Genomic DNA, 23,453 nt, shown 5'->3' on the forward strand with positions numbered 1-23,453 from the left:
CCTTCTTAAGTTACACACTAATATTTCGGTCTGTTTTGACTCATTATTGAAAATTTCATACATCTAACACTCATCTAGTCGGAGAGAAGGGGAAGCAAATCTCAGCAATTAATCCAGTACACAACTGCCAAATAATGCACTCACAATACAACTATATTTCTAGGAATCAACAAACCAAATTGTTTTTTTTCTGCAGATAGAGTCATACCGACACTTAAATCAAAGTGTGACTGAAAACATCTCAGGCTTTATTTGATTGAGTTTGGGCAGTTTGGAACTCAGAAACATTGACTGATCAGACCAATCGCAAGGAAATGCTTCTTCAACCGAGTCTAATGAATCATTGGCGACATGATCAATAGGCCTCGGATCATTCATCATCATTAATAAACACCAACAAACGAGATTATATAGATTTTAAACATCACGTTGTCTCAGAGATCATTATGTCTGGCAGCGTCTGTCCCCTGTAGCTGTGCGCGCTCCCGCGAGGTGCAGGCACTTCTCTGCGGGCAGGCGGAAGTCGACACAACACCGGCTCCAGGAAGGTGAGACGGCGGGTGGAACATGGAGTGTGTAAGTTATTTAGCGAACTTCTGCGGGTATAACTCGGCGGTCATCTAACAAACACCCTCCACCCAGGTGGAGCAACACGAATTGCGTTAGCATGTTAGCGGCAGCAGCTAATGAGCTAACTAGTTCAGAAGCTAGCCTTGTTTGGCTGTAATGCTAATCCAACGTGAGGAGTATGTACATTTGTAACGTAAATACGGGTTCAGACCATTTACTAAGGCAAATAAAGCTGGATAAGAAGAGACCGTCTGCTATCTAACATCTCAGCAGTTGTACCGGCGCTAAAAGCACAGACGACACAAAGTCACCTCGACTGACTTATTAATGTCCCCTGTGACGTGAGCTAAAGCTAACATGTAGTTACCGTTAATACACTGGTTCTGTCCTTCAGTCCGGCTGCACTTAGCCACAACCTTGTCCACCGTGGTTCAGTTTGACAGCTACAGCCCATAATTCACTCCATTAGTGATGATGTTTAACAGAGGATGCAACTAGCTGTAGCTACATGCTGTACTGAAGTGAACAGCTGGCTGGTGTTGTTGACTTACGGTTCGTGAAGTGATGGTCGATGAAGCTCTGTGTATCAGTGTGTCTGTCCTGGGGAATCATGCAGTGGATCTGTTGTTAGCGAGATCTTGAAAATCAAAATGTATTTAAAGAGGCAGAAGTCAGTTTTAATGACGTTTCTTTCTTTCTTTCAGATTTCAGTATCTACGGAGGATTTTGAGGGCAAAAAGGACCCAGTCATTGAGGGTAAGACACTGACATTAATCTCATGAGACCAAAGTGACAAACAGTGACATTTCAAATGGGCAAACAGTCATATGTCATGTATTCCTTCAGACCCAGAGCACAATGTCTACACCAGGTTCATGAAGTCTCACCGGTGTTATGACCTCGTACCTACCAGCTCCAAATTGGTTGTGTTCGACACATCGCTTCAGGTAAAACATCAACCAGTCTGACTAAGCTTTAATGTGATGGTGACACAGCTGTTCCTGTTACTCTCTGTCTCCCTCCCCCCCCTCTGTTTGCACTCGCCTCCCCTCTCCCCCATTTCTCTCTCATCCATTTTTCTCCGCTCACCCAACTGATAGAGTCGGACGGCTGCCCACATTGACTCTGCTTCTGTTGGATGTTTCTCCAAGTTAAAAGAGAGTTTTTTTCTCTCCACAGTGGCTGCTCATTGTGGCAGCTGTTGGGTTTCTCTAGAATATTGTTAAGTCTCAGCCTTACCATGTAAAGTTCCTCAAGATAATGCATGTTGTGATTTCAATTAAATTAACTTCAAAGCCTTTATTGTCATTGCTCAGTGCACGGTGAAATTTGGTGTCCCGGCCAGGGATACAAAAAGTAACATACAGACAAGTAGACATATTACAGACAGACCCAAATAATGATAAATAGATACTATAATAATAAATAGAATACAATAGCAATACATAGAATAAAATGTTAAAACAAATACAATTGAATTGAAAAACAAAAGCCTAAAAATAATGCAATCTATTTCTCATTAGCTAGGTAAAGACTGAATCCTCTGGTTTCATTATTGTTACAGGTGAAGAAGGCGTTCTTTGCACTTGTTTCTAATGGGGTAAGAGCAGCTCCTCTGTGGGACAGTAAGAAGCAGTGCTTTGTTGGTAAGTGTAATTTTCATTTGGCGCAACCTCACTCTTTTTTTTGAAGAATAAATTAAACAAAGGAATAATTAAATGTTTCTTATCTTCCTCTGCAGGTATGCTAACCATCACAGACTTCATTAATATTCTTCATCGCTATTACAAATCTCCATTGGTAAGATGCTTACAGTCCTTGAATTGTAAGGTTAAATGTAACATATTACAGCCTAAACTTAATTTGTCCTAAGTAGGGTTTTCACTCAGATATGTATATTGCTGAATGTGCCCTTGCTTTCTTTTCCATTTGTATAAAGAGCTTATCTCGGCCTGTTTATTATTTCCTCTGGAGTCAAACCCCCTTTCTCTGTGTAATCTTTCAGGTTCAGATATATGAGTTGGAAGAACACAAAATCGAAACATGGAGAGGTGAGAATATTTAAGAAATATCCAATATCTTTCCTGTCATTTACACTGGTCATCCTGAAGGTAAACTTTATTGTTTGTTATGTTTATAACAGAGTTGTACCTTCAAGACTCTTTCAAGCCCTTGGTTAGCATTAACCCCAGTGCAAGGTGAGTGTTTTTCAGTGTTTTTTTTATTGCTTGGTTAGCAGTAATTCTTTCATGCATCAGCATTTTGTCTTTGTTGTTGTCACATGGCGTCTCTTGAATGCATGGTAGTTGCATCCTGGAACATAAAACCAGGGGGGCATCTGATGCTTAAGTCTGTGGCATTAAGTTGTTGTATTTTCAGCAGATTTTTTTTAAAGGTCTACTTTTCGGGATTTCCTTTTAAGAAAATAGACTCATTTAAAAGTAATCCCTCCTGATTTTGCTGGGCTCTCCCCTCTCTCTCTTGCTTGTTGAGCGAAGGAGGAACTTTGAATTGTGTGTTTATGCACAGCAACCTAGATCCTGTGTGGTTTACCTAAGCAGAGATGTCATCCACTGTCCCCGCCTTCAAAGTCTCAAAAGTCAACACCCATGGTTTTTATGTACACAAGTTATGTGGCTTATAAAACATCATTAAGTTATCAACACATAACACTTTCAGTTCCACTGGGTTTTTTTTGTCTAAAGTTGCTGGGGCAAGTGGCTGGATGAAGTTTTGTTTGTACCAACAACAGTGATTTTATGAATCCAAGTCTTAACCCACATGTAAAGTTATTACATTTCCTGCTAAGATACAAATATTAGAAATCCTATTCAATTTACTTTAATTGTATTTTATTCATCCTTAATAACTTAATTAACTTGGTTCTCTTTTAATTTCTCTTCATTACAGTTTGTATGATGCAGTATCGTCTCTGCTGAAGAACAAGATTCACAGATTGCCTGTCATCGATCCCCTGACAGGGAACACGCTCTACATTCTCACACACAAGAGGATTCTCAAGTTCCTGAAGCTTTTTGTGAGTCCCATCAGCTTCTCTCCTCACTGCTACCACATTCAATTGTAAAACTGTAAAACATCTGCCTGTGTTTTTCCAGCGGAACACTGCAGAAGTCTATACAGAGTTGAGGAAACGGCAACGTACAGTTTCATTCAATTGTTTATTTTCTTGTCACTGTTTCCAGATATCAGAGATGCCAAAACCCTCATTCTTGAGTCAAACCTTAGAGGATCTGAACATCGGAACCTTTAAGAACATAGCGGTGGTCCGTGCAGACACACCGCTGTACACGGCGCTGGGTATTTTTGTTGAGCAGCGAGTGTCAGCGCTCCCCGTTGTGGACGACAAAGGTGTGTGGGCTGCTTGAAATGACACCCTTGTCGTCTTGACATGAATGACCAGAGACCTCTTGAATTATACTTATGAACTGAGGTGCCGTCTCTCTCCTGCAGGTCGAGTTGTGGACATATACTCAAAATTTGACGTTATAGTAAGTTGTCATCTGTCTACTCACTCTGTTATTCTACCATTTTCTCTTTCAAGCAAATAGGGGATTTTTTCCTGTTTTATTTCCTATATTAAGTACAGCTGCAATTTCTTTTCCATTATTAGTTAATATGCTGATTATTTTACCTCAATTAACCCATTAATAATTTTATTAAACATAATGTTTTCCTTCAATGTCTTAGATCTTAGAAAAGTCTTAAGAAATTAATTGATTGTATTAGCCAAAAACATTTTTTCACATTTATGTACTTTTCTCTGAATTGCTGGAGGATTGATTGTATATAAAAAAAAAAAAATCTTAAACTTTATTTTTTTTAATGCCAATTTTAAAGGAGAGATATTTTTAATTCAAGGGTGTGTGTTTCTACAGAACCTGGCAGCAGAGAAGACGTACAACAACCTGGATATAACAGTGACCAAAGCCTTGCAGCACCGCTCTCAGTACTTTGAAGGAGTTCTGACCTGCAACAGACACGAAACCCTGGAGGCCATCATCAACAGACTGGTGGATGCTGAGGTGAGGGTTGGATGTCAGTGTTTAAGTACTTGCTGCACCTGTAGCTGGTTTATTCCTTGTTGCATGCTGCCTTTTTAACTGTCTCGAGTGTGAAGGAGCTTTAACATATAAGGAAAAATGTCTGAAATGCTTGTCATCAAAAAGCACCTAAAAGTCAGCTGCTTTTATTCTATTTTGTGGTAAACATAGAAACCAACCTTAATGAAGTAAAAAGTATATTTTGTAGCAGAAGACCATAATGTGCATACATATATCCTTCATTGTGGTATTACTGCACAGAATGAATAAGCCTGAACTCTGCTCAGCTTTCTCCTGTTAATAAGCCACAAAGATCTCATGTGTGCGCAGGGATGTGTTCCTGTGCATCAGTTTCTCAACACATTCTTTTGGCAATAGTAGAAAATAGTTTTGCAGAGTTAAAAGTAACACAGATGGTCTTCTTCTGTGTCACTTAGGTGCACAGGCTTGTGGTGGTGGATGAACAGGAAGTGGTGAAGGGAATCGTCTCGCTCTCAGATATTCTCCAGGCACTTGTGCTGACTGATGGAGAGGAGGGTAAGTACAGTTGTGTTTGATATTTGGAGCAGATTTAGGAGCACATTAAAAGTAGAACATGAATTTAAGAAGCATTAAAAGCCGCGTAATCATCCACACATTTTCCCTAACATGACAAATTTTGGATTTTTCCGTCCTCAGGCACTGCTTGAGTTACAAACACAAGAAAAGGCTACACGGTTTCAGGAGGTCGGAGCAAAGCGAGAACAAGAGAAAGAGGGGAATTACGACAGAGGGTCCGAGCATCATCATCCTCCATCTCCTCTAACTAGGTTTCCTGTATTCGCACCAAAATATCTGCCTCCATGCAAAAATTTGAAGTTCACCTAGTTTTAGCAACGCAGCAATATATAATTTTCGTCATACGCGACATTTCAGGAGCTCTTGTAAATTGAGCCTAATCCCAAGTCACCAGACGAGTGTGACAAGAAAGATGCGAAGCACAAGAAACCTCTGCCCCTCAGGAGGACGAGCATCATTCCCACATTTTTGGCTGTTGTTACTAATGATTTTGTTTTGATTGCAAAGGCATTCCTGATGATGATTAATAAGTTATTTCCAGATAAAATGAGCAATCATATATTAGCTAAAGGAAAACCTGATTTACCTGTATTGCCTTTTGTTGGCAGCATTCAATTACTATAATAATGATGCTGGAATTCAGATGCACATCGAGCCAATCGAAGGGTCATTTTCAACACTGTGTAACTTTCCATGTTCTTAGACAACACCACACACTAAAACCTTTGTTTGTTCTTTGTATGTTTAAGAACTATGATGTTATGATCTAGATTATCCATATCCTGTTAGTTTCATTATTTAAATACAGGTGGAGGATCGAGCTGTCGGCCTTCTTTTTTTAACTTGAACAACCACCTTCTTCCAATTTGCAAAAACATATTGAGAGATATAGTTACAAAAGTATTTACAGCATCTGTATGTGTTCAGCCACATACTTTCCACATACTACCCTTTCAAGACGATTGAAAAATGATTTAAAGTAATTTGTTATTCAAACACTAGGAACAACATGGAGATTATCAGTGTCTGTAAATAGTCCAAATAATTTACTTTCTTATGGTTTTACTTATTTTAAATATGAGTAGATTTTGACAGATTTCAGCATCAGGATGTTTCCCTACAACTCGCTCTGGATAAATTTAAAGTTAAATCAATTGAAATGCATTTATGTCAACTACGAAATTAAGGTCCCATCGTTACCAGTGTGAGACGAATCAAAGGGTTTTGCTTTTAATCTGTTTTCAGACAGCAAAGAGCAAACCTGGAAACAGCACATTAGACTCACAAGTCAGCCTCGTTGGTGAAGTCTAGAACAACATTGATTAAGCTGTTATAAAGACAAGCATTAATCGGAGTCTATTCTCTGTACAACCGCTGAATATTTATGGGTTCTATGTTTTGCCATTTTTTCTGTTGTCACATGTAACTAAATGTACATGGATTGTACATTTTACTTTAGACGTTTTTTCCCCTGCAGGTTTTGGTAGCTACTCTTTTGGGGTGTGGCATTATTAAACTTAAAGGTATTTGTTTATTGCTTCCCATCTGCGAAAGGTTTTGAAAATGTGGTCCATCACTTAAGACTAGTGGTCAAATTAACAATTTCTGGTTTGTTTATTTTCTGATTCATAAGTTTGTGGAGTGTTAATGTTGATGTCAGAGCTTCTGATGTTAGGTTTATCAGTTCATTGTGTCTAGGCAAGGAATAATTTGATCCAAAATCACTAAATACCAGCATTTCCTTTACAGTTTCAAACGATAATAGGCCAATCACACACTTTGTTTTGGTATACATGAAATAGAATGTGTTCAACTGTATGTAAATGCAGTTTTTTTGTACTAATCTGCATTGAGATTATAATTTAAAGGAAGAGCAATAAAGGTTCTTTGGAGTTTGTGGTAAATTGTTAATTTTGGGTGTGTCTTGTGCTGAATATCAAACATAACTGCATTGAAATACATTTATTAACAGCTTTAAAAGATGAAATGCAGAGTTATTAACAAACTAGATATGGAGCAACATAAGCATTCATTGACATTCCTGTTTCTGGCTTCCTTTATGTCCAACTCCTGAGGGAAATGTTAGTCACTTAGATGCTATATGCTCCATGATCATCACCAGCAAATCACTTACTTGGTCTGTTTGGTATTGGACAGGAAGCACACAGTACTGTATGTAAAGATGGACAGCATGGCTGCCCCCCAAAAGTGAAGCCAAAGCATCTTGATCGCCCCCTGGTGGCTGGCTGCAGTATGCTTTGTCCATGTTAGTCCATCTTTTTCTCAAAGATGGTTTCTGTCATTTTAGTTTTATCACACTGATGTTGGTACAAGAGTTTATTTTTCCTACAAGTTTGGTTTTAATTGGATATTTGATGCTATAAAAATGGGATGAAACATAATGATTGACAGCTGAGACTGACTTGTGATTGGTTGAGCTTGTGTATCGGTCGGACCTTGCTACTGTGACTCCATCCACCGATCACTTGGAGTCTGGCTCCAAATGCGTTTGTATTTAGGATAGTTCTGAATAGAGAGAGGAATATATATACAATATATAGTCTATAGTAGTACATAATATTTACAAACACTATGGTGGGAGTTGACCAATTCATGTAAACTGTGGGCAGAAAACCAAAACAATGAGCAAAAAGGTGCTAAAATGCTCCATAGAGTTGAGGGGAGTTGCAGAGTTGTGAGAGTTCATCACTACAAGAAACCATTTTCTTTAACTATAAGTGTGAACCTCTCCTAGTGTAAAATATTTCTTATAGCTGCTTTACCTCTTTTTCAGTGCAAGGTAGATGACAGAGATTAAATAAAAGAGAAAAACACACAACATAGGAAAACCAATGTATTTATTACTCTATATTAGAAGATACATGATTGAAGTCCTGAAGGGGTTTGTACATGGATACAATTGTCTCTTTGCTATAACTGGACAGAGACCTGGAAGTTAACACAATTTGTGGTTTAATACCCAATTTCTTAAACTCACATCCCACTACTGGAGCAAGGTGTCAAAACCTTAAATACACTATGCAGTTTAATTTTTTTTAACATTGTAAGGCAAATACAATTTGACAAACATACCTGTTTAGTGTATATGGATGACATTCAACCACATAAACTGCAGAGCTTCCCAGTGTGTCCAGCCAAAAACAACAGCATTGAGTGCAGTCTGTCTCTTCTTACTCACATCCCCTTAGACTTTAACAATATAGTAAAGGTGAGCGAGGGGATCTAAATGATTAAGTACTGGTCAAACACATTGGAGACAGTGTTGAGTCATTTCAGTAGTATTTAGTTTCTTCTCCCAGAGATTCCAAAGAAAAGTCTGATTCTCTCCGGAGTGTACTGCAACCGACTGCCGTGGTTTGTGTAAACATTCTCGTTTTCAGTGGCGCGATCTTAAATCAACACTGAAGTCCGAGAGCAGAGATGATTCTGAGAATAATTTGGTTTTAATGCTGTGAGGTCAGTAGTAGTGCACATCGTGGCCTTTCAGGTTTTCATAGAGGGACTCACAGCCTACACACACAAATAACATGGGACAGACTATTCACACAAACAGTACCTGTTGCATTTGCATACAACTAAAAGACAAAAGTGCATCTCTTTCCTGAAAACAAAAAACTGTAGATGGATTTCTGACAACGTTAGCACAAAGGAAACAGATCACATACAGTTCGCACATTGGGGAGGTAATGCATGATGAACAAAAAGGAACCGCAGGGGGGGAACGGTGATTCAAAAATCAAATATTCCTCTGCTTTATCAGAGAGCTACAAAATAAAAGGTCAACAAAAGCAGTGTTTGACAAGTATACAGTAATGTTACTTCAGAGGTCAGAAAGTAGACTGTTACGTGATTCTTTTTGAAACAGAAGTCTTTGATTTTCTTCCCACCAACCAAAAAGCTGGTATAAGAGATTCAACCATCTAAAACATGCCCTAAGTATCAATCAAATATATATATACACAAGTATCACCTGAAAAAGCTAGTTAATGTGCAGTAGTTATACTTGGCCAGGGTAAATGAGCCCCGAGGGCAAAAGAACACTGGTCATGCTTTGACAATATGAAATAAAACAAAACTATTACTCAGATTCCTGGAGTTAGTGTTAAAAGTGAATAAAAACAATACAATACCACCTTGCATTTAATGTACAGTGTAAATAGTATTGGCAGCTGCAAAGGTTTATCTGTGTATACCAGCTTATCTGAGGGACTGGAGCCAGTGTACACACTCATGGCAGGTTACGCTCTGTGGGTTCACTGAGAGAGAGACAGCAGCTGCTTTCAGAATAGGACACCATCATATAAACAGACTACATATACCACTGTGCAACATGCTGCATGTAGTGTTTTGCATTAGTAGTGTCCAGATCTGAAGCCAGCGAGTGAGTCAACTGAGAAGTTCAAGGACATGAAACCTACAGTATCAGATGACCGGCAGCTGTCACTCAACAAGTCAAATCCTCCATCCTAGAAAAATGCATTATTATTTAACAAACCCTATATGGGTATATTTATGAAGCTATTTTTAAACTGAAAAAATCTTTGATTGATGAAGACAACCTGAGGATTACAACAGTTTATGGGAAAGGCTAAATCATGCTTTGCAAGGTGCCCTTATGCCCGGGCCGCACTGGGTACATGTGCACGTCACGCTGATCTGCTGCTTCTTGCAAATGTGACTGCTGCGGAGCTGCTACATGAATTTTCTGGTATGACTTTTCTGGTATGACTTCTGTATTTCCTTGAATAAAAGTAGCCTATGTACTCAACTTAATACCAGGACTCTACGGTATGAAACCGTGCATCTTCTGCTCCGGAAATATTTCACAACAATCTTGTTAAAACAGATGAAAGGATTCAGTACTTTACTTTGGTAAAGGATCTGTTGCAAAAAATGTACGTTTGCAACACATTTGACAGATATAGAAATTAAAACTGGTGAAAGATAACTTTCGCTCTCTATTTAGCTGTGAATCGTGCGCGCCCCACCTGGTGAAAATAGCTGAGACCCCGCCTCTCTGAAAGAGAGGGCTCACATGTGTGAAATGCACCTGAGATGCGTGGCTCACACAGGCAGTGTGACCACTCTAACCTGATAACATGGGCATCGAGATGAATAGTGAGACATTCTGCGATCCACACGTGTCCAGTGCAGCCCGGCCGTAATGCTCCAGTGAAAGTTTGGAACACCTTGCTGAAAGTCAACTTACACAAACTGTCTCAACTGCACATGATAACATGGTAATCTGCGCTGAACTAAATGACAATACTGCAGCAGAACCAGATGGATTATTCTCTAATGATTTATAAGCCGTTTGACATGTGCCTGTGTGCTGTAGCCCCGGCCACAGTTGCCTCACAAACACCCATATATATTAGATCTAGTCACTTAAATCACAGAATAGGTAAAAAATAAGTTAAAACACCCCTAACCCTCCAAGCCTGTCCCCTTACAAGGACAATAAAAGTGAATTTTGATCGTCGACTATCAAGCATAATGGATCAGCAACTTATTTTTACAATGTTAACTGGTTAATTACATGTCCTGCTATTGATTGCATACAATTAATTACACAGGAAACCCAAGGATCCTTGTTAGTATGGAGTGTAGAGAGGAACAGAAAGGTTCAGGTAGGGCAGCAGTAGCTGTGGACAAGACAGGAAAGGTGTTCTCGGTAGTTTGGCTGGGTAAGCGAGGTAGGGTTTGTCAGAAATCAAGTGGCTTCAAAACTGGCAGGAGTGTCTATGGACAAATATTTTACAAAGTGCCACTCTCCATCACGTTCTCTTACTTTGTGCGTTCTTCGGAGAAGGGCCCGGAGCCTTCGTCTCACTGTCCTACAGTCTGGAGCCAGGCCCCGCTCAGTGCTCCTCCTCAGTGCTCTGCTGACTCCACTTAGACTTTAATGTCCTCTTGAATGCTGAGCTGGGACAGCGTCTTTTTCACTCGCAAGGCTGTCAGGCGGGCAGCTCCATTCGCATACCAACACTCCCTCATGATCTTACCCATGACCCGCAAAGCCTGGAACAACAGGAGGAGGAGAGGGAACAAGGAATTACGATTATAAAATGAGTTAAGTTAATGATTTGAATTTAGCACACATACAGTATTTCACATGGCTTTAATAGATATATTTAGTTTTTCAACCAGTCTATAATAACACTGAACTCACCACAATAACTGTTCAGATTTAGAAATACCACATACCAAATAGAAACAGTGCTACAAACAAGTTTTAAAAAATCAGTTTATACATAAAACAACAACATTAGAAAACAATCTTTATTCATCTGTTTTAAATTATTATGGTCAGGACAGCTCTTCTAAATGGTTGATGTAAACTTTGCCATTAGCCATGGGACTAATGGCCAAAACTAGGACAACAAGGACAAGGACAAGCGCCAGGTTATATTAAACTAGAATTTCTCTCTGCAAACAGTGCATATATTCATTTTTAGTTTTAATCTATTAGCTGCTCTGCCATACCTCATAGCTCTGCCACCAATTTGGGATGTTGGGTCGTAGCTTTTGGTCACACGCCACTTTCCTCATCTCCTCTATGGACGGATCAGAAGGTACCAGGTCATAGTAGGGCAGCTGGTACTCTTCATGGATCCCTGGTAACACAGATCAGTGTTGAGTTCAGAACAGTGCTGTGATCTCAGCTTATAACGCTAACAAAGAAAACCACAACACAGCGGGAGTGAAAACAAAAAGAATCTGACCTCCACTGTTACAGCGACGGGCAATCTCCCAGTAGACGAGCCCCAAGGCGTAGATGTCGGCACATTTGAACGAGTCAAAGTGTCTCATGTTGATAGTCTCATCCAGAACCTCGGGAGCCATGTACCTGTGAGACATAAAAACAATCCCACACTGTAGTGATGTACAGAATGAGAGAATATTCTAGGAAAGGGGTCAGAGATGTGAGTGAGAGAGGAAGACTCAGCGATAAGTGGACACAGACCTCTTGGTGCCCACCCTTTGATTGGGGGCGATGTCAATAGTGTCATTGGCAGAGTCATGACGGACGGCCAGTCCCAGGTCAGCAATAGCACAGGTGCAGTTCTTCTTCACGAGGATGTTCTTGGACTTCAGATCTCTGTGGGCGATGCCTGGCTTTCCTATCAAGACACAAATGTACAACATAATATTCTTACTTCTGTATCCAATTCAATTTTTATAAACATATAATGGTCAATTATATACTTATTTACTAAAAATGAAAACTGAAAACTACAACACGATTCATAATATTCTTATTTGGGCATCAGCTTGGTTAATAAAAATAGAAAAGAAAAGAGAAGTCCTCAACTGCACTTATCTTTTCCATTACAGGCAGTTAATCTGACTCAGGAGTGAACTGCTTAGAAAGATAATCAGTTAATTATATACTGTGCGTGACTTTTCATCAGATGGCAATTTCTGTTTCAACATTAAATGCTGTGTGAAGGGACACGTGTCTGTGACTGGGGCAGCAGCTAAAAATAATGAAAACGTGACATATGACATGAGACCACAAACACATGCACTTGCCCATACTAAATATATAAAGTCTATGGTTGGAAAACAATTCAGAGCATTTAGAAACGTAGTACAGTTCATCACACTGGATGTCCTCTGCTGCTTGTTGACAGGTTTATTATCTATTTAATTCCTCTTGTTGCTGTGTGAGACACACGTTAGACATACAGCAATTCTTAAAATCCTCTAAGTTTCTTCTTTAAATTTAAGAGATATATTACAAACCTCTTTGTAAATAACAATATAACTACACAATTAGTGAATTTCTTCAGGCTGTTGTGACACATTCTGTCTGATTACTCAATCCAGTTACATCAGAGGTGTTGTTTCTCTCTGTGGGTGGGGAGGCAAAGTACGAATACGTGTTTCAAAATCGGAAATTCACAGAACCAGCACTGAAAGTAGTGAAAAACCCTGGTTGATATAAGCATGTATCAGTTAATTTCTCATTTAAAAAAAGCCACATCCTGTCTTGCCTCCTGCCTGCTCTACTTATGCATCACACCTCAACTGAATGTTCAAGACATTTTCCTGTTGACGTAAACACATCTGACCTGGAAAACCTCCTGCTGCTTTCTTCATATGTGAAAGGGAACTTGAAAGTTTTATGTCTGATAAAAACTTTTGTGATTAATACTCATCAATCCAGAAACTAAGGCATGTATGAATGTGATAGACATTGTGTTTTAGCTTCTATGTCAAAGTGTCACTATTCAAACCATCATGTTGATTAAAGGTGGAAGCCAGTACAAATGAAGTAATGCCTGAATACAAACACATGAATATACACACACTACCTTGCGTTCCAAGTATCTCCATGTGCAGATGTGCGAGGCCGCTGGCAGCTGAGAGTGCCAGTTTGATCATTCCTTCAGTAGTGACAGAGTAGCGGTTTAGGTAGTCAAACAGGGAGCCGTGCTCATGGTAGTCTGACACTAGCCACAGCTGGGTCCATGTGCCATTATCTGAGACAAGAATATCAAAATAGTTGAGAATTAATAATTAAAACACAAATATCAGAACCTCAAGTAGTAAATTATTCTAGTAAAGGTGCTCACCTTTATTGTCAGCAGCTATAAAGCCCAGAATGTTCTCATGACGGAGCATGATGGTCTGATAGATCTCAGCCTCACGGAACCAGGAGCGCTCTTCTCTGGATGAGAAGATCTTCACTGCCACATCGCCACCCCTCCAACGTCCTCGCCACACCTCTCCAAAACGCCCCTTTCCAATGATCTCCTGCAGGACGATAGTTCTGGCCACGGTCCGCTGGACAAACAGAGGCAGACCTGCTCGGAAAAGATGAGAATGGAAACTAGTGTAAACTACAACATGAGTACTGACCAACAAATTTATTATCAGACTGTCACCTGACCTGAGCCTGAACCAGACGTGGAGAGATCGTAAATGAGGTCCTGCAGGGTCCTGTCTTTGGCCATGTACAGGTGGTCACAGGAGGGGTCCTCCATCTCCAGCCTCTGCCTGTGGTTGTAGGCCCTCTGGTGGTACTGATACAGGAACAAGCCCACCAACAGCAGCAGACACAGCAGGAACAGCGGCCCTGCAATCACAGCGACTAGTTCCACCAGCCCCCATGTTCCACCAGGGCCGTAGCCGCCCTCTACTCCTGACGGTGTGGTCACTGAAAGGGTAACAGTGGAATACCATATATTGACATCATCCAGTACACACAGAGGACTGACTACTTTCACCGACATGAACTGCTTCATGTTCTGAACATTGATTATTTCCAGTTATTTTACAAAGAAATACTCAATTCTCAACAATGAAAGACTTTTACTATGAAAAGCAGCAACAAAGAAGTGTTCAAATTACATTAATAGGATTCTAATACTGTTAAAACATCTGCTTATTCTCTCTCTTGATCTCATACTCATACTATTCAGATGTTTGTTTTTGTGTCGCTTGCAGCATGTTTTGTGTGATGTGTTACATGTACGATACTCATGGCTATTGATTTATCTGCTGTCTATGCCGTGTGACATTTCATGGCTCTCACCTGAGGGTACTTTGAGGTCGATGCTGTTGCAGTAGTCAGTGTAGCAGCAGTGGATGTTGAGCAAGCCCTCCGCACCGAGGCAGTAGAAGGGCTGTCCAGGGGGCACCAGCTTGTCCCGAGTGATGCAGATACGTATGTGCTGCTCTAGGCCGTCAATGAAGGAGGTGGAAGCCATACAGGCTCCATCGGTCTCACAATGGAAGCCGGTCCTCTGACACTGGGCAGTGGTGCAGTTACACCAAAGAGCTGCAAAGACAGACGGGCAGAAGAAACCGCACGGTGTGAAAAAACATTATTTTCCCGACTGAACTTTGATCTAAAAGCACTTCAAGAAAAGCTATTAGTTATTCTGTCCCGCTGTAGTTGATCTGTCTTTGTATTGCTTTAACCATGATAATAATAATAATAATAATAATAATAATAATAATAATATATATATGAATTGTTACAAAACATTAACAGTCAGTCAGCCAATTGAATTTACAAAGCACTGTGTTTACAAAATACAAATCAAAGCTGTGACTAATGACAATGAATGTTGAATGAATGACATATAATAATTTGGATAATATATATATGGATATTTTTGTACATAGTATACTGTGACTATTAGTATGTAATATAGATTTTGGACACAGTATCAGTGTTCATGATACAATCAAAAGCAAAAGAAGAAATGGCCAGCTGTGAGTCATCGGACAAAACAAGAGACTGAGACATCCTGTGTGGAATTTAGTCAAGTTATTAAGACACAAACATGATGTGACATTACAGTAATGGTGTAACATGTTTTGTGGTAACTGACTTACACAACGCCAACACCTACTTGGCAGACGCTGGTGGTCAAAAAGAAACCACAGAAGAAAGAAGGAAAATCAATGCTGACTAAACATGAATGAGCCTGACATTTCAGACTTTCCACTGCTATAAATATCACAGCTTTAATACACGTTGGGCTGATTGTTTTAAAACCACATCACTAGAGAAGAAATGGGAATTGAAATTCACAAAATAGACAACAAAGGACAAAAAGGCAAAAAAGTGTGAACCGCAGGAATTTAGAAGCTTAAACACTATGTCATTTTTTACAGCCAAAATGAAGCAGGATTTGTGTTGACAGCCCAGGATTTATTTAAAAACGTCTATTTCTGTTGTCAATAAATATTTTCAACAAGTCAATCGACACAATATTAATCAGTAACTCTTCTGATTATTGACCAATTCTTTCAATCATTTGTATGGTAAAAACAAAAACAAATACTTTGTTTTCAGCTTGTCTGTAATATATATATATATATATATATACTGACAATAACAACAATAATTAAAAATGTAGATGATTGTGAGTTGCAGCCTTGGACATAATGATGCAACTGCTCAGATTAACAGGATTTTAGCATCAAATGAAATTGATCTTTTTTTAAACAAACGTTTTTATTTGTTTTGTTTTTTTCAAACTGTTTTCAACTAAATGTGCAGGAAATATAGATAATAAATAAGGATACACATGCATACATAACATCCACTTCTATTCTGCCCCATCAGATAAGAAGCCATGCATACTTGTTACCTGCTGTTTAATACATTCACATCTCTTATAAACAATAAGTGAAACCATGCTATTAAATATTGTACTAAGGGCATTGAGTAAACACACCAGACTCACCAGGACCCAAATCATGATCAACTGTGTAACATGCAATCCACCATCAGTTCATCCTAAACTTGATTTTAACTCACAGTATAAGCACTTAGGTATTATTTAATATTATCTATCATTATAACAACACTGTAAAAAGAGTCTGATCTACATATGTAAACATTAGATACCTGATGTCTGCCTGTGCACATCCACTCTACATCCACATTAGAGCAGCTGAAAACCCTGACACATGTTATTAACATGTTCCATTGTGTTATTATCAGAGAGGCTACATGTCTAATGTCTCTAGATAACATTAATGTGATGCACAGAGAGGAAATTAAATGCTTTAAATGTATGTGGGAAACGTAGCATGAGGAATACACGGCTCCAAAACAAACGTGTTTACAGTGAAATAACTCAATGAGCTGACAGGCTGTGCTACATGAACACACACAGCAACACAGGAGGCTAACCAGCTCCACAACAACAACGTGTACCATGTAACACTGTAGCACGACATGTCACTCAATAACACAAACATCTATATGAATTAAAACTCGCGTGGTTTCATGTCTACGGCTCAGTTACATTATCCGTTCGGCTAGGCTGGCTAACCTAGCTAGCATTAGCTCGCTGCTAGCTCCCCACATCCGTTGGGCTGGACGCGGACGGCGGCGGCGGCCCTGAGCGTCTTTATGTAAGAAAAGCCCCAAACAAAGAACGAGCCACTCACCCTCCGAGCCTCCGAACAGGACCACCTGGAGCACCGCGACGGCCAGCCACATCCGTAAGTTAGCCATGGTCAATGAAGTCCCGGCTCATCGCATTGACACGTTTGGTTAGCTGACGTTAGATGTGGCGAGACGGTGACAGCGAGCTAACCCGGGTTTACTAACATGGTCCACCAGCAGGCTGCAGCACACACACACACGCACACGCACGCGCGCACACACACACACACACACACACACACACACACACACACACGCACACACACACACACACACGCGCACACACAAACGTCACTCTATAGTTGGGAGGACACTCAGTATTCCCTAGTCCCTTATACCCTAACCTTAACCATCACAACTAAATGCCTAACCCTAGCCTAACCTTAACCCTAGCCTAACCTTAACCCTAACCCTAGTCTAACCATAACCCTAAAACCAAGTCTTAACCCTCAAACAGCCCATTGAATTATACCAGCCAAAATGTCCTCACAATGATGGTATTGAACCAAAATTGGCCCTCATAACTATAGATAGGCATGCGCACACACACACACACACACACACACACACACACACACAGATGACCTTCAGTCAGCCTTTACATCATTGCCATCAGGCTCTCCTTTAGTCAGTCGAAGTGGAGAAAAGGCTGCTTCTGTATCTTATGAATTTGCCGGTCCATCTCTCCCTCATCACCTCCATCCACACACACATTCTGCCCGGGGACTTCAATTGTGGTCTGATTGGTTTTGACAGCCATCAGCATCAACATTGAAGCTGCAGTCATTGCTTGTGTTCGGGTTATATAATAATTTGGAACACCAAGCAAAAACGAATGCAGTCTAAAGCAACGGCCCTGCGACAAATCCCCCTTCCTGGAGGTTATGATCTTCAGTTTGTGTTAAACAGATGTGGATTCAAACTGTATTTTGGAGGATGTAGTTTGTGGTGCTGTTGAGCTGGATGCCATCTTTCAGAGAGGTGTGTCTGCTATTCATCCTTCCCTCATTGATTGAAATGTGGGGGACAAAACAAATGGAACACTCGTCAACATAACTCAAGCACATCAGCACATCAGCCGACATTCTCCAAAAGGATCATATACTTGAATCACATCTGTACAATAGCGTCACGAGTTGTATTTGTAGCTGGAGGTTTGCAGCACATGAGCCAAAACAGACTTAAATACCATCCAGCTGATGGAGACTGCAGAAGAGGATGGTGAGTTTTCCATCACATGTCACATCTGTCACATTACACACGCTATTTGATCCATTGTTGAGATAAGATTATCGATCCATACGGCTTTAAACACAAATTAATCGAGCATTTTTCACTTTCTTTTATTGATTATTCATTTCATACTGAGTCCATGCACTCACAGAGTAAATTAGCAGGATAAATCATATGAATTTTGTATTGGCAGTATCAGAAAATGGCATAAACGCTGTGCAGTATTGACAAATGATTTTTGCTGACTATTTACAAAAGATAACTTACAACAAATGCAACAGAAAACAAACAATATTATATGAGCTAGTAATATAAATGAGCTATGACACAGGTGTATATTTCTTTATTTGCATCTTGCATAAGGGAATGATTGTGCAGGTTTACATACAGTGTCTGTCTATAAGTGTTTTATGTGAATGATGAGGTAGATACTATGAAAACTTTAGCACTTGTGAGACTGAATCAATCAGTGAGCATGGGTTTCATGTATTATATCATAATCATTTTAGATTCTATAAACTTCAAATATATTCATGTAAAAATAAACTTTATTTTCTGTTCTATTTCAAAATATATATTTTTATAAATATATTATTTGTCTCAACCTTTAAACTGAAAGCCTCAAACTCCTCAAGAGTCTTTGCAGTTCTCACTTGAGGCCCTCCGTCAGTCAGTGTTCCTCTTTGTGGGTTCCATTTTCACTGATAGTTTCCAATGTATTTGGTTTTGGTTCTTTAGTCCTGAGTTGAACACATTTAAAAAGTAATCGCAGGAGCAGAAAAGCCCTTATTCTTAAAACTCCTATTTTTTGGTCTTCTTGCTGTCTTTCCTTTTCTCCTTCTGTTCTTTTTCTTGCTTCTCTTTCTCTTTCTCCATCTTCTTCTTCTCTTTCTTTTTCTCATCCTTGATCTCCTTGTACCTCCATATGGGTGGTTCCAGGAAGCCCTTGATCTTGTTCTTCTTCTTCTTCTTCTCTTTCTTTGGCGTTGCCTCTGTCGGCCTGATGACATCTATCTTGGGAATGCAGCCGGAGGGGAACACGCTGTTCCTTCTTGCCATGCTGCGAGGAATAAATGTGTCAGCAACTTTGGTGGAGGCCATTGATAGGATGCTGCCTCGCCGTATAGTGTCGGCACAGCATGTTGTGTCGATGGACTCTACAGAGTGGATTGTGGGGATGATGTGTGACACAGAGCCGTTGCTGTGGCATACCGACCCCTCTTCTAGCTTCTTGTCTGGGTGTTTCACCACCAGCTCTGGTACAGCCAGCCGCCTCTTCCCCACCTCTGGAGGGCTCCTGGGGCAGAGTGGACGGCATCCAGTTGAAATTAGGGGACTATGAACACTGGTGGTCATGCGGACCATGTGGTCCAAGACCCCGTTGTCCTGTGGGTCACGAGGTAAACTGAACCCAAATGAGTTTTTTATCCGCTGGGTAATCTTTTCCGTGGCGCTTTTCTCAGCTGTGGCCTTGGCTACCTTCTCCTTGAGCTGAGGCCATTCAGGGACATAAGTCTCACAGAACTGCTCAGCTTTTGGCCGAATGTTCAAGCGACGGAGGCGATGCAAGGTCTCATAGCGTCCTGTTTTCAGTGCCCAGTCCCGAGCACATTTTCCTTTTGTGGAGTCGACTTCGTGAATGTTTGCTCCTGGAAAGAAAGATGGTAGAGTAGAGACACAAAGCGAGCAGGGGTTAATATCTAATCAGAAGTTCAAAGAACAATGCAATCAATCCATACTATAATCTCTGGGTTGTCAGAATGTGAACTGGTCTTACTGTCTTACTCACTTCTCCAATGATAATGCAAACAACAAATAAGGACTTGCAGTGATTTTAGAAAAACGTGTGTCGTCTAAAAATATCTCTGCAGATGGCTTATCTCCTACCCGCCTTCAGGACTTGGACGGCAGAGATTACTGCAGGTTGTGTTAAGATGTGGTAACGTCCTCAGAATGATCCCTTAAACCAGCCTGGCGTCACTGGCACGTTCACTCACGAACAGAGTTAGCCAGCTTCAAATATGGACGGGTAAACCATGGGGTCATCTATTCTCACCTCCAGTGCTGTAACTGTTCATTTAGAGCTGTACGAGTCCTGGGTAATAAGCTAGGGTTTTCAGGGGTTTCGAAAATAAACAGATCTAATAATAATCATAGGACAGAAGCTTTTGTGTGAGTATGACACTGTCAAAAGTCTGTTTCACCAGAGGATGAATTAGATTTGTTGAAAAAAAGTTTGTGAAAATTGAGCATTCTTGTGAGTCCTGGCAAGACAACTCCACTAAGAGTCATCAGAGAAATACAAACGTACTCTGACAAATTATCTTATATGTGCATGTAAATGTATTTATTTGCCTTCTTTTTCATGGAGGATTGAAAGGACAATGACTTCATTTATGTAACTGACAGATCCAATGCTTATTCACTATTATTTATAATTATTATGCACAACAAACTGGTTGCTTTACAACTAATATAGTCTTTTAAGGCCATAAAGCTCCTAAAATATATTTTTTTCCAGAAGATATAACACATTATGAAAGAAATCAATATTTGTGTCCAGTAAACAAGAGAGGAAATGCTGTGCCTGAATTTATAAATCAATACCTGTGTATGTTGTGTTTCACAGAAACTAATAAATTGTTGAAAACAGAAAGTGTATGAAAAAAAGTCGGTAGCTGTCGTTGTATTCCGCTCTTACATACCAGCCATAACGAGGGTAGCCACGACATCATTGCGCCCGGTCATAGCAGCTTTGATGAGGGCTGTGAAACCACGACAGTCCTTTATTTCCAGGTCTACACCGGGATAGTAGTTCAGGAGATACATGACTGTGCTGATATGACCTGGAGAGTAAGACACAAGAATTCAGAGCTTACATCAGCAGTTTAACATTTGAAAAAGTGGTTCCAATAAAAATCTCAATTCACTTGACTCAGGAGCATCAGGGAGATCAGGCTGATCTCAAGTTAACAAGGTAACAGTTGTTTTGCCATCACCAGATCTGAACTATTATAATCTCCCCCTGTCATTGTGGCCACAGACCATTATTCTACATGTGACCCTCTCACAGAGATGTTATGCACCTTCCTCCAGTTGTTATCTATCAAGGTTCCTAACTCAACCTTGGCTCCTGTGCATTCTGCCATAGATAAAAGGGGACTCAGTATTATAACACTAATGTGTGGTGGATTTAGTTAATCTCTCTCTGACTTCACTCTATGTAGTACTGCCATCCTGGGTTATCGGCCCAAAGAATAAGACAATGCAGACAAAGAAAACTAAAACAAAATTAATTAAATAGATTCAAACCATACATATATCTATAACTACCATGATTGTATAGTTCAGTTTTTTTTGTTGATCTATATACTAACCTTACTGCTTGTTTTATGCATTAAGTAAACTTTGTTATTCATGTCCCGTGTGTACAACTCACCAGCTTGGGACGCGATCATCAGTGCAGTGTTGCCTTCATTGTCCTGGTGGTTTATGTCTATAAAAGGACAGCTGTGAAGCCCATACACGATATCTATGAAACCTTTGCAGCAAGCCACCATCAAGCCATTCTGTTGTTATAATGATAAATAACAATGACATTAGATTTGAGATATCACTGTATGTCAAAGATTTTAATTAGAAGTTCTGGATTATTATTTTTCTGAATGACCCAGACTCTCACCCAGCTGTTGATGTCCAGTTCCATGACCTCCTCTTTTGTGACCCCTCTCTCCAGAACTCGCCGCAGAGAGACAGGCTCATTGCGGGCGCATGCTTGATACAGAGTCGACACCGCACGTCTGTTCGTTACCTCTGGCGAGTATTCAGGAAGCACCGAGTCATCGGAGAGGATGCTGTCTGAGTCGGACTCGCTCCCCGACAGAGACATGCCGTCCTCATCGGGGCCTGAGCCCAGGTGTGGATCCTTCGCTGCAGTCGCCATCCTCCAACGGCAGAACAGGTGAGACGGTTCTATGTCCTTTGGCTACATCTGCAAGAAAAATCAAAAATAGAAACTGGATGTTTTTTAGAGCAACAAAAGGTGCAATCGGGTGCACTTTAGAGATGGAGACTCAGCGTGGATGAATTTTCCCTCCCTGGAAAAAACCTCAATTACACATAATGCCAAGTTGAAATAATCTCCTCACTGTAGGCACCAAGTTACTGGTGAATCACAACAAGTACTGTACACGTCAAGCCTCAGATCTGCCACACTGATACATCAAAGGTTATCTTTTTGACAGTTTGACAAGCATGAGTTTGTCAGACGAGGATTATGTGGAGCTGTATGAGCTCAACGTGCCTTTAGTGTTGAGTAACTGGATCAGTATCTAAAAGCCCTGCTTGAACATACAGGAGGGCTAAATGAGGAACAACCCACCTCAGAATAACCTCAGTCACATGTGGTCCTGGTAAACTCATGGTTTGTCTCTATATGGCTTTTTCAACTAAATATTTTTTTTGGTGTGTTTTTCAGGCACCTACTTCATCACAAGCGTGTGTTTCTGAAACTGTGAAATCATTGAGCAGAATTGTGATTTAATAATATTTCACATCTGTAAAGTAAAAATCACTGACAGTGGTTTTCCAAATGTTTTCACACAAATTGTCATGTTTGTGTTGTACAAGAAAACCGAAAAACTTATGAGAAACCTTTAAAAAAACTTTAAATACAAAATGAATACAAATTATTGATGCCACAGGTTTGCTCAGTTCCATGAAATAAAAGTGAAGAAATGTAAATGCAAAGTCAGAAATGCAGCATTTCTCATCCTCCATCTCCTACAATCCTCTACAACCAAACTGACACTGATATATGAATTTACATATATATAGAACATAAACTTACCATAAAGTGTAATAAATCAGTTGTAGATGTATCCACATGTTAGTTTGTTCTTCTCCCAGCTTCTCTGACTGGTTGCAGACTCGAAGTTTCGACTTCCTCTAACAGTCCCACTTTATGTTTTTAGAGCAGCGGACAGGTCACGCTTCTCTTCCTCCTGATACTTTACCCATTTCCACCCCTCATATTGTCGTGATGATATAAAACTGAGGGGAGGAGCCTTTGCGGAGTCTTCGCAGAGACT

The 23,453-nt window shown here is 40.1% G+C and overlaps 3 protein-coding genes across 3 annotated transcripts; 1 reads left to right on the forward strand and 2 right to left on the reverse strand.

Moving 5' to 3' along the window:
- The first annotated feature begins 425 nt into the window (after nucleotides 1-425).
- On the forward strand, nucleotides 426-7,100 carry LOC118105476 (5'-AMP-activated protein kinase subunit gamma-1). Its single transcript, XM_035153315.2, has 13 exons — nucleotides 426-576; nucleotides 1,275-1,326; nucleotides 1,417-1,517; nucleotides 2,135-2,216; nucleotides 2,312-2,370; nucleotides 2,576-2,621; nucleotides 2,714-2,768; nucleotides 3,481-3,607; nucleotides 3,774-3,939; nucleotides 4,042-4,079; nucleotides 4,467-4,613; nucleotides 5,069-5,168; nucleotides 5,310-7,100. Exons 1-13 carry the CDS (start codon nucleotides 568-570, stop codon nucleotides 5,318-5,320), a joined length of 993 nt encoding a protein of 330 aa, XP_035009206.1. The 5' UTR covers nucleotides 426-567; the 3' UTR covers nucleotides 5,321-7,100.
- Nucleotides 7,101-8,030: 930 nt separating this feature from the next.
- On the reverse strand, nucleotides 8,031-17,355 carry LOC118105475 (activin receptor type-1B). Its single transcript, XM_035153314.2, has 9 exons — nucleotides 17,133-17,355; nucleotides 14,755-15,000; nucleotides 14,110-14,376; nucleotides 13,793-14,023; nucleotides 13,532-13,699; nucleotides 12,178-12,334; nucleotides 11,936-12,060; nucleotides 11,697-11,827; nucleotides 8,031-11,231 (listed from the first exon to the last, which is right to left on the reverse strand). The coding sequence occupies exons 1-9, from the start codon at nucleotides 17,197-17,199 to the stop codon at nucleotides 11,106-11,108; spliced, it is 1,518 nt and encodes a 505-aa protein (XP_035009205.1). The 5' UTR covers nucleotides 17,200-17,355; the 3' UTR covers nucleotides 8,031-11,105.
- Nucleotides 17,356-18,457: 1,102 nt separating this feature from the next.
- ankrd33ab (ankyrin repeat domain 33Ab) lies at nucleotides 18,458-23,453 on the reverse strand. The gene is made up of 5 exons (XM_035150543.2): nucleotides 23,213-23,453; nucleotides 22,046-22,354; nucleotides 21,803-21,932; nucleotides 21,069-21,209; nucleotides 18,458-20,012 (listed from the first exon to the last, which is right to left on the reverse strand). Exons 2-5 carry the CDS (start codon nucleotides 22,304-22,306, stop codon nucleotides 19,165-19,167), a joined length of 1,380 nt encoding a protein of 459 aa, XP_035006434.2. The 5' UTR covers nucleotides 22,307-22,354; nucleotides 23,213-23,453; the 3' UTR covers nucleotides 18,458-19,164.

This window comes from Hippoglossus stenolepis, chromosome 3 (assembly GCF_022539355.2).
Source record: "Hippoglossus stenolepis isolate QCI-W04-F060 chromosome 3, HSTE1.2, whole genome shotgun sequence".
Classification (NCBI taxonomy): Eukaryota; Metazoa; Chordata; class Actinopteri; order Pleuronectiformes; family Pleuronectidae; genus Hippoglossus; species Hippoglossus stenolepis.

Coding starts and splice junctions, on each gene's coding strand:
- ankrd33ab (XM_035150543.2), bottom strand. CDS start 22,306: ATGGCGACTGCAGCGAAGGATCCACACCTGGGCTCAGGCCCCGATGAG. Junction 21,933..22,045: donor AACTGGACATCAACAGCTGG/GTGAGAGTCTGG, acceptor TTATAACAACAG/AATGGCTTGATGGTGGCTTG. Junction 20,013..21,068: donor GGCTACCCTCGTTATGGCTG/GTATGTAAGAGC, acceptor CTTTCTTTCCAG/GAGCAAACATTCACGAAGTC.
- LOC118105476 (XM_035153315.2), top strand. Junction 3,940..4,041: donor CCCCGTTGTGGACGACAAAG/GTGTGTGGGCTG, acceptor TCTCTCCTGCAG/GTCGAGTTGTGGACATATAC. Junction 4,080..4,466: donor ACTCAAAATTTGACGTTATA/GTAAGTTGTCAT, acceptor GTGTTTCTACAG/AACCTGGCAGCAGAGAAGAC.
- LOC118105475 (XM_035153314.2), bottom strand. CDS start 17,199: ATGGCTAACTTACGGATGTGGCTGGCCGTCGCGGTGCTCCAGGTGGTC. Junction 13,700..13,792: donor TATAGCTGCTGACAATAAAG/GTGAGCACCTTT, acceptor TTCTTGTCTCAG/ATAATGGCACATGGACCCAG. Junction 11,828..11,935: donor CCGTCGCTGTAACAGTGGAG/GTCAGATTCTTT, acceptor CTGTGTTACCAG/GGATCCATGAAGAGTACCAG.